Source organism: Heliangelus exortis, chromosome 4, assembly GCF_036169615.1.
Source record: "Heliangelus exortis chromosome 4, bHelExo1.hap1, whole genome shotgun sequence".
Lineage (NCBI taxonomy): Eukaryota > Metazoa > Chordata > Aves > Apodiformes > Trochilidae > Heliangelus > Heliangelus exortis.
Genome location: NC_092425.1, coordinates 2,058,974 through 2,074,545, shown reverse-complemented (window position 1 = coordinate 2,074,545; position 15,572 = coordinate 2,058,974). Strand labels below are relative to the sequence as shown.

The 15,572-nt window shown below is 42.0% G+C and overlaps 3 protein-coding genes across 5 annotated transcripts in view; 2 read left to right on the top strand and 1 right to left on the bottom strand.

The window, feature by feature from the left end:
- BDH2 (3-hydroxybutyrate dehydrogenase 2) overlaps positions 1 to 2,946 on the top strand; it is a 17,480-nt gene extending 14,534 nt beyond the window's left edge. The window contains exon 11 of the mRNA XM_071742589.1: positions 2,927 to 2,946. The gene's annotated coding sequence lies outside the window, so the exon portion shown is untranslated. The remainder of the gene's footprint in view (positions 1 to 2,926) is intronic.
- Positions 1 to 3,430, bottom strand: part of CISD2 (CDGSH iron sulfur domain 2) — a 4,394-nt gene extending 964 nt beyond the window's left edge. The window contains exons 1-2 of the mRNA XM_071742590.1: positions 3,294 to 3,430; positions 337 to 548 (exon numbers count right to left, since the gene is read on the bottom strand). Coding sequence (XP_071598691.1) covers positions 337 to 548; positions 3,294 to 3,396 — 315 coding nt within the window. The 5' untranslated portion in view covers positions 3,397 to 3,430. The remainder of the gene's footprint in view (positions 1 to 336; positions 549 to 3,293) is intronic.
- Positions 3,371 to 15,572, top strand: LOC139795664 (AT-rich interactive domain-containing protein 1B-like). 3 transcript variants are annotated; one of them, XM_071742597.1, is made up of 3 exons: positions 3,371 to 3,745; positions 10,316 to 10,372; positions 11,974 to 15,572. In XM_071742597.1, exons 1-2 carry the CDS (start codon positions 3,371 to 3,373, stop codon positions 10,370 to 10,372), a joined length of 432 nt encoding a protein of 143 aa, XP_071598698.1. In that variant the 3' UTR covers positions 11,974 to 15,572. The 3 variants fall into 3 exon arrangements, with proteins under 3 accessions (XP_071598698.1, XP_071598697.1, XP_071598696.1); XM_071742596.1 differs by lacking the exon at positions 11,974 to 15,572 and having other exon boundaries at positions 10,316 to 10,505; XM_071742595.1 differs by lacking the exon at positions 11,974 to 15,572 and having other exon boundaries at positions 3,371 to 3,760; positions 10,316 to 10,505.

Below are 15,572 nucleotides of genomic sequence, written 5' to 3'. Positions count from 1 at the left end.
AATATGAACAACTTTCTAAGCATTGTTTTTGCAAAATGGAGAAGTTATATTCTAATTAGTTGCAGTGTATTTCTAAATATTAAACAAGGCTTGCTTGGTTTGGTTTATTCACAAGTGGAAACTCAGTGTTTCTAGAAAAAAAACCATTGTGTTTCTCACGAGTTTCTAGTTTCTTTCTGCATGTGGATAGCAAGAACAAAATAAGAACTGTATGATTCTCAAAAACCAGAGAAACCTTTTCTCCAGGGAAAAGCAGGAGGGCAACATGTGGCAATTTGCCACCCACCTGCTGATTTTCAGTCTTTAACCCTAGAGCAGCAGCAGCAAGGCTCTTACCGTCTTGGAACGCCAACACCTGCAGTAAGCCTTAGTGAGGCACAAATCTTCAATGTTTATTTCATTCACTACTTTTGGATTTTCCTTCTGGATCTTGAGGTTAATCAAGCTATCCTTTTGCTGTTTCTTCTTGGAGAGGAAGGGACGAACAGCAAGGTAACCCAGCAAGGCCAGCACACCCAGGAAAGGCAGTAACCGGAGCCATTCTGAAACTAAAAAACCAGAGGGAGTTGAGATTGGTGCCAGATATCCCCTCAACAAAGTTGCACAAAGTTGCACCAACAGCTTCTCCCCCATGACCTGGGGCAGAGAATGGGGCTGGCTCAGTCAGCAAGGCTCTGTGGACAAGCAAGACCCTGTGTGCAAGTCTTAAGAAAGAAGACCCAGATTAAAAACCAGGTTTTACTGCAGCCCCAGGTAGAGTTAAAAACAGCGAGGTAGAAATCTGACTCCTGGAATTTCACCCCAAGTTTAACACTCTAGAAGATGACTGGATGGGAAGATGACAAATCTAAAACAAATAAAAGAGGTACTGAAAAGTACCTAAGGAAAAGTACCTGAGGAACCCTAAAAGTACAGGTGAGCTCTGCTCACCTGAGGTAAACAAACAGTGAGTAGTAACAAACTTGTCCTCCTCACACACAGGAAGTGCAGTGAATGCTGTATCTGAGCAGTCTGGATATGAAGAACTATTCAGTACATTTTATAACTCAATGAGTGCTTTTAGTGACATGGCACCCTTGAAATAAATTAGCCAAAACTAGGGGTAGCTTAGCAAACTACTCTACAAGTGACAACTTCCTTGTTCAAAGGGGTTCAGAGGGCTCTGATCTCATGAGCTCACATTTCTTTCCCTCAGTACTATAAAACAGGGTCCACAAAACTATCCTCCTCCTGCCTGGCAGCTTGGTACAATCAGCTCCCTCTTAACATGTAGGCCAAGTGTAAGAGAGCCCAGACAGGACTGTGTCACCTTTATGGAAAGAAGCCTGGCTCTCAGATTCTTACATAAGCTTTGGAATTCTGACCACACACTATGCTGAGGTGAATGTCCCTGCTGTTTGTATGACGTGTACCAGGAGAAACAGCAACACCAGCAGGAGACAAACTCTTTGTTCCAGTCAACTTGAGAAGGGAAAGGTGAAGCAGCTCTGATAAGAAACTGAAAGAGGCTTCTCTACAATTTAGATATCCCCTTTCAAACCCAAGGTCACACATTTCTTCCCTTGCTTCCTCACTGCTTTTACCTCCAGTTTTGCACTGAGTGTTAGCAGTCTTCCTCTCTTCCAAACAAGCAGTTTTCCACTGTGATTGGGTGAGGTAAAGACAGACAAGGAGTGTTTAAAGATTTTTAACCAGCTCACTATGCAACAGCCTATACAAAAGGATCCTCCCTGTAATTTCAGTCTATTATTTCTACAACTGATGCATTGCAGGAACTGAAGAATATTTTAGAGGTGGTGGTCCTTGACTAAGTTCATTAGATGCCACCAAAATAAAAATAGAAAAAAAAAATAGACAAGTACTCATGCACTTTACATGTTTTAAGGTCAACATTATTTTTCACCTTCTAAAAAAAAAAAAAGTTTCACGTCATTTGCCACAGGATATGCTCCTCTGTAATTTGTAGTGGTGCTAAACACAAAAAATAATACAAATCTAATCTTGCATTTACCCTACGAGAGCACCTTGCACAGTTTTCCTGTTTTTTTCCTCAATTTTCATTCATATCCACCCTCAGATACATAGGCATGGCAGCAGACAGTAGTCTAGTCTAGCTGACTGAAAAAAAAAAAACAACAGGAGAAGCTGAATTGTTCTGTGGCTTATTGCATCCCCTTCCTCCCATCTTTGTATTTTGCTTCTGTTTGATTTTGTTTTACTTTCTCTGTGTGGTAAATATAGAATCATAGACTAGTTTGTGTTGGAAGGGACCTTCAAAGGTCATCTAAGTCCACCTGGCCTGCAGTGAGCAGGGAACTATGATTAACAGCATTTTCACTTGAGAAAGCAGCTGTGGGGAAAGGAGTAAAGGGATCATTTAAAAAGGCTGTGGGGAAGATAATGGGACTTAGCTTTAAGTTTACAAGCAGCATAAAACAGGGAAAAAAGTACTCAAACCTGACTTTAAAGAAATTGTTCTGAATTAAATCATTTCCCAGCACTGCTGAAGCCCCACACCTCAGTGCTGCATGATAAGCAGGCAGAGGGTGCTCCTACACTTCAAAGATTTTTTTTCCACTTCCACAGTTTCTGTTAGAGCATTCCTCCAGTTTATTATCACCAAACTAATCTCATTTGACACTACTTGAGGTTCTGCCTGGATTATTACAGCTGAGCCTGGGCTCGCACAGTTTGCAAAGCACTGAAATGCACTGAACACTTAAAATGATTTACTGGTCTTTCTTGTTTGCTCTGTGATAGGGCTACAATTAAGGAATATGTTAATGTGTTAACAGAATAAGTATTTTCACTCAGAAAATACTTACAGGAATGATTCAGTAAAACCCCTTGACTCTCTACATACATTCCAGAAACAGATTTTTTGTTGTTTTTAACTCACTCTAGACGCTCTCTTTAACCTTTCCAGCAAAGGAAGAGGCAGTGCTTCAGGCCTTCAGCTAAACCCCTTTTTCTTTACCAGCCTGACTCGCCGGTCCTTGCACAGAGAGGAATTTTAATCGCGAGCTCTGTCGCGACATTTATTCCGTCACCGCTTACCCCGCAGGGCACCGAAACGCTTCATCGGATCATTCCCCTGCTGGAACGCTTTACCGACCATTTAAAATCTCGGGGTGCGAGTGGCCTCACAGATCGCTTGCTTATCACCACCGATGCCCGGGGGATGTACCGGAGCCCAGGCAGAACCGCCCGGCCCGGCCCTGCCCCCGACACCGACACCGACCGCGGGTGGGGAGAGGGTCCCGGCCGACGGCCCTGGCTCTTCCCTCACCTACCTGTGAGGCGGAGGAAGCCACCGACGCTCTCGGGCAGCGGCAGGCGCTTGAGGTAAGCGGGCAGCTGGACCTTGACGATGCGGGCCAGGCTCTCCAGCACCATGGCGGCGACCCTGAGGGACGGAGGGAGCGGAACGGCCCCCTCGGGCCCCGCGCTCCCTGGGGCTGCTCCCGCCGCGCATGCACCGGGAGGGGGGGGCGGGGCCTGGGGATCGCGCTGCGCATGCGCCATGCGGTACGCACTTCCCCGCCGCCGCCGCTGGGGGGCGCTGCTGCCGCCGCCGCGCGGGGTTGGGGGGGCGCGGGAGCTGCCGCGAGGCGGCGCGCGGGCGGCGGCGGCCGTTAACGGACGGGAGGGAACGGAGCAGCCCGGGGGCAGCGCGGAACCACCGGACCAGACCCAACAGGATCGGACCGAACCGAACCGCACTGCACTCGACTGGACCGAACCGGTGCGGCGGGGGTTGGTAGCTAGCTGGGCACCTCCTGATAGGGGTAGAGGCGCGCGCCCCGTGGGGCTGTGGTGATAGCCTGGGCAGGCCTCACTTGAGGGTAGAGCTGTGAGGAGGTGAGGGGGGGTGAGTTTAATAATGCACCGCTTATATTTATAGGGTTATATTACCTGTTGAGTAATAGGTAATATAAAGAGGTAATATAATAGGTGATAGCCTGTTGAGGTAAAGTTGCAATTCGTGTCGATGGTCTTAAAAATATTGAAGTAAATGACTGAAAATTCTTCATGTGAATGATGTTTTCATATGGTATCGTAATGATATGGTTCTACGATTCCAACTCCTCTGAGGTGGGATAATGTGAGCCCTGAGAGGTTCAGTGTTCCAGGGAGAGGCCCATCTGCCTCATGTTTGTCAATAGCTTACACAGAGCAAGCTCTGTCTCAGAGCATGTTATTTAATTTGATTTAGTTTTGTCATGGAGACTGGTCGTTTTGCAATAGAAAACTGCCCTTGCGTGGCCAGGTGAGAAAAAGGAAATGTGCAGGCAATATGAGTCAAAACAACAACTCAGGCAGACCTGAAAACTCTTGCCCTGGTCAGGAGTCCAACACCTTTTGGTTTGAGATGCTTTGCCTCTCTTAAGTGCATCCATCAATTGGTGCACAGAGCACAAGCATCTTTTGAAGCAGCACAATGCTTCTACAAGATGTATCTTTTTTCCTACAAGGTGCATCTTTTTGTATCACCTCTCTTACCTGAACTTGAGTGTAGTTCTCTCTCCTCCTTTCCCTGTGCAGAAACCCCCCCGTATCTGCCCGTATCAACTGTGCACTTCTAGCTCAGAATTTGCAATAAGTTTTGGGGGTAAGTTAACAGTGTTGAGCAAAGCAATGGAAGAGTAATTAAAGGTATTTCTTCCTGAGTTAGACGTACTCACTGGTCTGTCTTTCCAATAGTTTTTGTCCTGTGTTGAGTAGGATATATACAAGCCTCTTTCACTAGTTTGCTTCTATGACTGCTTCAGGACAAGCTCAATCAAAAGTTAAAATCAACATAAAGAATTAAGGCAAAAAACCAAATACTGGAGGCTAGGCTGAAGACAAACAAATCCAGTTTGTTTGTGCTTCTGGCCTGAATGCTGCTTTTCTACCTGTGACCTGACATTAACATTTCCTGATGAATCACCTTCTTTACCTAGTGAGAATATTCCTGTGATCTCGGAGTATCTTAGTTCCCTACCTCACCTAAGTTTGTCCTTGTAATGACTATGTCTGATGTCCTAAGATGATTCCTCCTTGTGTAGGCAAATGCCTACTATTAGACAAGATAATGAAAGAGCAAAATGCTTGATTATTCTAGAAAGATTACATGTCAGATGTCTTGATGTAACCTTGTTTGTGAAACTTTCTGAGGGAAGAATACATAAGGCTGAAGATACATGTGGTATGGTCTCCACTTCTGAATGAAGCATCTTCACATTGAAGTTGAGATCCTCTGCCCTTCCCTATTCCTGGCTTTTTTCTGCTTTTCCAGCCTTCTCTGGATGGTGGTAGTGGGAGCACAGCTGATAGAAGCTCCTGAGCCCTGCTGTGCTGCCTTTGATCAGTGCCCCACTCAGCACACTGCTAGGCACTGCACATGCTGCAGAGAGGAGCTCTTCTCCCTGGGCCTGCCTGTCTGCATAGCCAGCAGTTGCTATGAGTCATGAAGGGTTTGGGTTGAAGTCATAGATTATGGGGGGAAAAAAATCATAAAGAAAATGAAGTCTGATTGATATTCAGTCAACTGAAGAGGAGGCAAAAGATGGTCTTTAGAAATAGGGAGCTCGGGAGGTTTGTGTTCACCCTCCAGCTTGGCTGTGGACTTCTGGTTTGTCTTTAGAGGAAAAATGTAAGCTGCAGGCTTGCTCAGTCCTGCAGAACAGAACAGAGGTTCACACAGTAGTGTCTCTTCAGGGACTTGCTTCCTTCTGTTACACCTTTATCAACCTTGCCTCAGTGCTGTCAGGTATCTGGGTAATCTTCTAGCTTTTGGGGGGAAGAGTAACATACAAAAATTTATTCTTGCATATTTAAGCTTCAGTATGAGATTTACTAAAAATTAGAGATTGTCTTTGCTTCTGTGTTTCATGCTGAATTTGGTCACTGGAACTCTGGTATTAGGTAGGGTATATAGGGGTTGCTGTAATAAAAATAACAGCATAAAAGTCCAGAGATAGATAGTTGAGCAGAAGCTAGGTCACCAGTACTGAAATAATTATTCCTTTCAGCAGTAGGTATCCTCTTGTCACTGGAGTTTTTCATCTAGCAAGAACATACAGATCAGCTCATAGAATTATAGATTCATGGAATGGTTTGGGTTGGAAGGGACCTTAGAGATCATCCAGTTCCAACCCCCTGCATGGGCAGGGACATCTCCCACCAGCCCAGGGTGCTCAAGGCCCCATCCAACCTTGGACACTGCCACAGTGGGAAACCTGGGCCAGGGTCTCACCACCCTCACAGGAAAGAATTTCTTCCTAATATCTCACCTTAATCTCCCCTCTTCCAGCTTGAAGCCACTCCCCCTCATCCTGTCACCAGGCACCCTTGTGAGCAGTCCCTTCCCAGCTTTCCTGTAGCCCCTCTAGGGCACTGGAAGGTCTCCCCAGAGCCTTCTCTTCTCCAACTCTCTCAGCCTGGCTTCATGGGAGAGGTGCTCCAGCCCTCTGATGATCTTTGTGGCCCTCTTGTGGACTCACTCCAACAGCTCCATGTCCTTCTTGTGTTGGGAGCACCAGAAAGATGGAGCATGGAGCCCACATGAAGAAATCTACGTAGTGCTAGCACAGGTCTTGTACATGGAATTCCCAAATTGCAACCCAATGGAGAACCAGCTCACTTAACTTCCTACCATGCGTGCTTTGATGAGAATAGCAGAGAGGTTCATGGTGCAGATCATGTTTGCCAGGAGTTATTCTGTTGTAGAACACAGAATGCAGCACAGCTGCATTGGTCTGGATTGCAGCAGAAATAAGAGTTGCCTACAGCAGCCCTAAGCTGATTGGTCCTGGTCCAACAGACTGAGCAGAGGTGAAAAGAAGCTGGTTGTGTTCCTCCTCTTGTTGACCTTCAAAAATGGCTTAGCTTCCCTATGCTCTAATTCAGTCTGTCTAGAACAGTAAGATTTGCAAAGGAAAAGACCATTTATAAATTATATTTACTTACTAATTTTACCAAGTACACACCAGTAAGGATAAAAGATGAAAGGTTCTGAGGTAGCAGACACACAGTGCTTCCATCTCTAAAACATGGCTAAGTAGCACAGTAATTTGCTCAGCACTCTTTCATGGTAATGAGCTTTTTTTCTCAACAGGATGTCTCATGTTGTTAAAGCCATTTTCTTGGAATTGGCATTGCCATTTTCCATGCTGAGCACCTGGAATAATCTCTGCAGCAGGCAAAAGTACTGCTGTCAACTGCAAGCTATCCTGTCCCCAAAGGGCTGGCTTCTGTCATCAGCAAACACAAGGCTCTGTCTAGGAGGAAGCCAGGTCTCTCCCTTTGTATTTGAATCATTTCACAATGGGGTTTGATTAGCTCCTGTTCCCACTGCATGCAAAGATTTCTCTCCTTTCTTCTTCCTCAAAAGCAAGTAACTGTGATTCATTTCAGGTGATGTCTCCATCAGTTGTTAAGCAGCACTGTCAACACTCAATACTATTAATTCAAATAATTGAATCCCAAAAAATAGAGAGGCTTAAGAGGGTAAATCATAAAATCATACATAAAAGGTTACTTTCCTCTAGTTTATGCTTATGAACATTGTGAGCAAATTGCCATTGCATTGCATGCAGGTGAGGTTTTCATTTCTTATTTTTACATCTAGAGGCTTAATTGCCTTTAGAAGAAAGCAGAGATTGTCATGCTTTAACATGGCTCTGAGAGCTGGCACCTTAAGTGCCTTCTGCTGGTGTATATTGAAATAAGTTTCTATAATTTGTGTTCAAGAGAAAAATGAGTTAAGGAAACAAATCCCATTTCTGGGGAAGGATATGAGGGTCCTGGTAGATGGTAAATTATCCATCCATGATACTCTTCTCTGATCTAAAAAATTTCATAATGTTACTTTTGTGTTTTGAAATCAGGGGCTATTGTAATTGCCTAAGTAACTTCAGTGTCCCACCAATAGCCTGTATTATTGTTGAATTTTAAAATTCTCAGTGGTTTAGGATGCTATTTATTGTTGCATAGTAATTAATTAAGCTAATTAATTTGTGAAAAGAATTAAAATAGGAATGTAAAGAAAAATGGCAACATTTCTAAGAATTGGATCAAGTCCCAAAATGGCAACATCATGCATGACATAACAGAGCAGTAGATGTTCTCTTTATTTATTCAAGAAAAATAACATGCTTTGATCTCTCAGCCAGAGGTTTAACTTTATAATTTCTTCTTCTGATTACAAGTACTGAGCAGTGGGAGAAGTTATCCATGAGCTGGGTATGAAAAAACCCAAAACAGCTGAAGAAAGAATAGGTGTATTGAATGCTAATTTCAGAGATATTCCCAGGGAATGTTCAGTTACTTTCTGCTTACATCATATGTTTTTCCCAAGCTGGAACTCTCTTTTTATGCACTGGTTAGCAGTGGTTCACAGTAGTAATTTTCTGTCTATTACAACATTGGCAGAAATAGCACAAGATGAGGTTATGAATATCCACTTGGTTACACTGATTTCAACCAGCTTTATTTAAACATAGAAAGTAACAAGTTGTATGACATGAAACTACTGTGAGTAACAGCAGCCAGGTTATATTAATGATGCACAAGAAAGGAAGCAGTAAGTATAATATTAGAGTGAGTTGTAAATGGTGACCTATTGGGTGGATTATCCAGTCTTTCCATCCAGATGAGGTAGCTGATACAATATTTACTGCTCATGAGCATCTAAACTGATCTAACAGATGAGACTTGCACAGTTTTGGAATATTATTGTTTTCCTGGGGGTTGGTAATTCATAACAGCTTTTCTGAAACCAGAACAAGTATCCTTAGGATTCACTGGTGTGTTCATAGAAGATCACAGACATTACTGGTCTGTAGCAGGTTCTGCCTGGTTTGTTGCAATAAACCAGGCTACAAAACCCCAAGGTTGTCCCCTTGGAGGAAGCTGCAGTGATGGAAAAGAGATACATCCTCCTTTATGCTAAAGGACCCAGAGGGGACAAAGCTGACATAACCTGGGCAGCACATGCTGCTAAATGAACAGATGTGAAGTAAAACCAATATCAAAACACTACAAACCTCTCTCTTTTGATGGGAATTCCAGGAAAAAGTAGCTATATTATATATATATATGTCAATAGATTCTCAGCAGGGAGCCACTTACCCCCTGTACTCAGCACTGGTAGAGCCACACCTTGAGTATTGTGTCCAATTTTGGGTAAGAGAGAGACTGAGAGATACTGAGGTGCTGGAGTGAGTGCAGGGGAAGGCAACGAAGTTGGTGAAAGGCCTGGAGAATAAATCTTATGAGGAATGATTGAGGGAGCTGGGAGGGTTCAGTCTGAAGAAGAGGAGGCTTAGAGGAGACCTCCTGGCTCTGTGTAACCACCTGAAGGCCATGGTGGAGAGGTTGGTGCTGGTCTCTCCCCAGGGAATCAGGGATAGAACAAGAGGGAATGGCTTCCAGCTGCACCAGGGAAGGGTTAGACTGGAAAGTAGGAAAAAAATGTTCAGAGCAAGAGTGGTGAGACAGGGGAATAGGCTGCCCAGGGAGGTGGTGGAGTCACCAGCCCTGGAGGGGTTTAAGGGTCCTTTGGATGTGGTGTTGGGGGATGTGGTTTAGGGGAGAACTTGGCAGAGTAGGGATGATGGTTGGACTCCATCACCCCAAGGGGCTTTTCCAGCCTGAAAGATTCTGTGATTCTACCATCCCCTTTTAAACATCATTGATCCTTGCTAACAATAACAACTGTATATCCTTGACCAGGTAACTTGGGGTGCATTTGTTCCCTTGGCATGCTAGCTGTCACTGAAGATAATTCCTTCATTTTGGAAGGCAAAGGTGAAAATGCCAGGAGCCTGACTCCTGTGATGCAATGTGCATTCATTGGCAGTGGCTAATTATAGCACAGGAAAAGCAGCAGCATCCCCTGCTGAGGACAGAGTACATGATCTCTGCAATATGACTGCACTCAGCTCTGAAGTTCTTCCTGTGTCACCATGCCCACTGACCCTGCAGTAAAAGAGCAGTTTATTCCTTCATTCCTTCCCAGGCTGCTGTGTGAGATTTCACAGTGCTGTGGAGATTTCTGACCCTGCCTCCCATTTTCAAGGGTCCCATACTCCCTCTCTGTCATCTAAGAAGAATAAAGAGAAGCAAAACAAAACCACCAAACCAACACCAAAACACTGTGCCTCTTCAGTTTCAGCCAACAAATAGAGATATATCAGATGGAGATGAAAGCAGGGAAAAGTGGCTATCTTGATATCAAGGCAATGACATTTACAGCAAGTAAAAAAGATGAATATAGCCTTTTTTATGCCTATCCTACTAATTCTTTTTCTTTTCTATTTTCTTCCAGGCACTCCCTGTCCTCTGGACTGCAGGTCAGCTGTCACACAGCACACTTCAGATCTAGGTAGTTGTCTATTCCCTAGAAGATTTTTAAGTTACTTTCTTCCTTGCTTTTCAAGATATTGCCAGAATTTTATATAAATCATGTATTTCACCCCAGTACAGGGACCTGTAAATACAGCTGTAAAAACATTTTTTTTTAAAATCAGTTTATTTTTTCCCTTTGAATCAGTAGAGAAAGCAACACAAAAAGTAAGATATAAATGTTATCACAAAGTTTATAAAACTTACACAAAATGTAAGCCTCATGACTGTGAAAGTAAATGAAGATATGGTAATTAAGAGGCATTAATCTTGAATAGCATGCTAGGAGAGTGCTTTTGGAAACTAGAAAAGATCCTAATATCTCTTTTTTAAAGCAGAAAGTCTTTCATTGAAAATTAGTCTTGTCATAGGTATCTATAGTTAATTTATTAAGATACTTGAGAACATTTTAAACTGCTTCCCCAAGAGGAATTGGCTTTATTCAAGGTTTTTTACACTTCTATGTGAGTTATTTTGACAGCTTCAGGGACAGAAATTTTATAATTATTCAGAAAATGGGTATGTTAGAAATGGATGCCACACATAGTCCCTCAAATTGCCTGTGCAATACGATTTGATGCTGTCAACTTTCCTGAACAATTTTAGGGTAAGCATATAATTTAGGCTCCAAGTACATGAGTCCTCCATGCCTAATTGCAGCAGTGTTTCTTTTTTCTAGTATGGGAACTAAACAAAGATCATAAAACTATTTAACATAGGTTAGCAACTAGTCAGGAAAGACTAAGAAATTATCTTTTTCCTTGTTAACTGGAATTTAAATCACTATGGCTGAGAAAATGAGTATGTTGTATCCCAACTAGTAACTCCTTAGGCCAGTGTTTTTAAGTGTTGCTTTTTTTTATTTATTTAGGTGATGTAAAAAAAAACCCAAAACCAAACCAAAACACTGCAAAACCTCCCTTTATAAAAATTAATATCTACTGTAAAAGTGACAAAACTAATTTTTTTTGAAAGCCTGAAAAGCATGCTTGGCCTCGTAGAATAAAAGCCACCAAGAATGCAGAGAGTAGGTTGCAGTTGCTTTATAATTTGTTAGATTTTCAACAAATTGCCAACACCTGACCATGATTCATGACTACTGTGTGTCACAACCCATCCTCTCAGAAATACTGCCCTGATCCATCCCCCTCACCATAATGATGGGCAATGTCATAACTGGCTAATTTCAGTCTTGGTGATCTAGAGTCATCAACTATTTCCCAAATTACAATATGACAGCAAACAAGGATAATATTCCTTGCTTCTAAGAGGTACATTTGGCTGTAATTACCTGGATACTGAGCAACCTCTTGGACATCTTATGGTTAACTGTGACACACCAAAAACTGAAGAGATCAGCCAAATCTTTAAAGATGAGGTTGCTCAGAAAGACAAAATGAGCCACATGATGGTTAAATCCATTGTCTATATACACAGCATAGACTCCTGTCAGTTCAAAGACAAACAAAATAAGCAAACAAAAAACCTGAAGTATTTCTGTGGACTTTCTTACTTAAATCTTAATTTTATGATACCTATCCTGTTTGAATAATTAACTTTAATCCTTAACATTTTACCTAGGTAAACAGCTTCTATAGTGTATTGGGTACTCTGGTCAGAGAGTTTGTTAAACCCAACTACTCCTCAAAGGTTGTGGTTTGCTTAGTCCATTTGCATCTTGGAACATGTATTGGAGGAACAACTGAATGAGGATGGTCCAAATCTGACTAGTAATCAATTCCATCAAAGTAATAAAACCAGACATATCTTGAGAGTGCTTCTCAGAGTCCTTTGATGTCTCCTTTAGAAAACACAATAGGCCAAATGAAGACTGCTGAAAACTGCTCTAAGATCTCGGTCATTTTTGGTAGCAGTTTAACTCCTACAGACTTAGCAAACAGTCTGAAGGCAGCCTGAGGGGTCAGAAAACAGGTATAACAAGGAAAAGCAACCACCTCCAAAGGGATGGGGTAAAGTAGGTCACCATTAAACACCTTTTTGAAGAGAAGGTACCCTGGCCTACTGAAACTGATAAAACTGATTTGCTCCAGAGAGGGGCTTCACCTGCTGAATTCATCAATGTTACCTTATTTTAGCAACTGTGACTAATTGCTCACACACCCCTGTTTTAAGATGCTATTTGGGTATGTACATATATATATATATTACTTATGTTTACTCAGGAATGTAAAGAATGCAGAAGACAAAGGTAGGTAGTAACTGCATGACAAAACTTCTCATTTTTCAAAATTGGCATCATAACTACTCTGTGCATTTGCTCATCTGAGGGTCCTGCTTCAATATCCATAGGGCTGAATCAGCACAGAAAATTAACATTCTTGTTGGCACAAACTGATGCTGACTTGAAGAGTGTCTTTTGCATTTATATCAAATGGTAGTTTTGCTGGGAAAAAACAATTAATACTAATGAATGTCCTGTAGCAATTTTCAGAGATTTTCATGTTTAGGTCTGGGAAGGTAATTTAATGAATTTCATGTTGAAAAAACTTAATCAGTGTAAAAATAGCTCCTATTTTCTGTAAGGATTTCAAGAGAAATATCTTTCTTAACTGAAACACTGTGTTGTCACTATGAGGCTGCAAAAGTGCTAAACAAAATTCTGAAGATTTTGTAGGAACTTTGGCCTGTTGATCTCTGTCTCAGTTACTGAAGTATTTTATTTTTTTGTGAATCCCACATGACCTCGTGCAAGCCATGGAACCTTAGAATGGTGTTATTCAACCCAGTGCTCAAGCTTTGCACTGGGACTTGTATGGAGATTTAAATCTTAGATCTTGTAACTCCCTAGACAGAGCAGCAATAACTTAAAATGGATTAATGCAGGGGCTCAGTGTTTTGCCCCAGGACCTAGCAGTGAGACAAAAAAGCATGACTGCACAAAGAAAACACGTGGAGTAGCTTGGAAATTCAATGAGAATGCCAGAGAAGCTGTCAAAGAAACAATGGAAGATGAAGATTTGCCAAGTTAGAATATAAGACAGAAAGTTACCTTTTATCTAGTACTCCTTCAACAGCTCTGCTGCCCAAGACATTGACCTGGGGCTGGACTCCAGATGAGGAAGGGTTTTGCTACCTCTTCTTCCTAAGAGGAGAAGCAGTGGTCCCAGAGGTCCCAGCCAGGAACTGAGCAGCAGTGCAAAGGCTCTAAGTATGACCTTGCCATCCTCCTGGAAGGGCAGAAGCCCCCAGCTATACAGGAAGGGCTGCTGGTCTTTGGTATTTAAAACATGGACCACGTGCAACCCAGTAATATTCTCAAACCTGTTTTTCTTCCACTGCCACGTAATGATACTTGGGTTGGCAAATTCAGCCTTTTTGTTTGTTGTGTTAAAAAAAGCTAATGGGACAATTATTATTTTATCACCTTTCTTCTGTGATATTACTCTTTGTGGTCTCCACTGACTCCAAAGGGTCCCCAATAAGGTGAGTTTTGCTCAGATTAAAGAGGAACTCGACTTCAAGCTTGATTTATGGTAATTAAAGGAAAAACAAGTTGGACAGCATGCTGAAGAGAAAATTGAAGCCTGGTAATACATGCAAACACAGAGAAGCTGTTGTTGTTCATCTTCTTAGCACTTTGTTTTCCAGCAGCAGAAGCTGTTGTGTTTTGTCTCCTCCAAAGAGGAACTAATAATGATCTAGGATGGACTACTAAGAAGCATGTCTTGCTTTTGTTGAAGTGCTTCTTTTTTTGTTTGTTTGTTTTCCTAAAAAGGAAGATCTGGAAACATTCTTGCATCTGGTTTCTCCCATCCTCTATGAAATGCTGCTTGGTGTCTTGGGGTGCTTGGTTGCACCACCTGTTCTGAAGACAGGTGGAAAGGTAGAAAAGTGTTAGGGTGGCTGAAAAGGTAAAAATGGCTGAGGAAGTGAAAAATGACATTGATGTGCAAGCAAACTATGCTAACCTTTAAAGCTGGGCTGCTTTTCCCTCAAGTCCCCTCTAAGCTAAGGGGAAGTGCTATAAAAATACATCAAGGCAATCTCCAGTCATGCTTGCTCTGCTGGACTATGACAGAGCAGCTGAAGTGCCCTGGCAAATCCAGCCTTTGGAGGTTACTGACCATTTGGCTACACAGGGCATTTTCATGCCATACTTGAAGAAGCAAACAAAATTCAAAGATGGGAGTTCCAAGTGAGCCAGCCTGTTCTTAGTATTTTTGTGCAAACTCTTTATTACCATGCCACATCTACTGAGCAATTTTGCATAATAAACCTCTGAAAATCTAACCCAGCTCCTCTACCAGATGAGAATTAGACACGGTAATACCTCACCTTAGCCACTTCAAAAATAATTTCAAAAATCAAATTAAGATGAAGCAAACCCAAATGGCCTGGGTAGTGCCACAAGAAGCTGCAACACCCTTACTCAGTAACCATCACCTGTGCCTCTTACATTTTGTACTGCTGTGTGAGGTATCTGCAAGATGAGCTACAGTACACCTGCTACAGGTGGTAAAGCCAAGAAACTTTGTCAATGGCACATCACTGTGTTAAGGTTACAAGGCTGTACTTGCCTGAGTATTTCTACTGAAGTAAAAAAAAAATCCATTTAAGTTTATCTATTTTAAAACACGGAGGGGAAAACACACAATTTTTACCTCACAATTTGAGGAAAAAAAAAAAAAAAGAGGTGAGGATGAGAATTACAGTGTTCTCCAAGCAGGACTTGTAAAAATGGCCACAGAACTGTGAGTTCTTCTGATAAGAGCTATGTGTCTCATTTTTCATTCCTTCACAAGTCAGTATTTTTTTCTCAGGTATATTCAAATGTAAGTATTTAAACTGACACATTGGCTTGAAAAATGGTGTTTAAACCGATATGCTAAAAATATGGAAACCTGTTGCTGAGCCATGGCTATAAACATGAGCTATCTAATATATTTTAAATTCTGTTTGAGGTCAAATGCGAACACAGATATTGATTGTAACACATAACTATTGAAAGGCACACAAACAGAACTTGATTTACCAGATTAACAATTCCTGTTGTCTTAAATTAGCAGGGGAAATTACACAGTCAGCAATATGTTTGTTCTGTTCTTCATTCCTTTCATTATACAGTAAAATACAAATCACAAGCCAGATCAAAACTCTTAATATGGAGTCATATTAGAGGTAATTAATCTCAAATAATAATTAAAAATGTAGAACTGGAA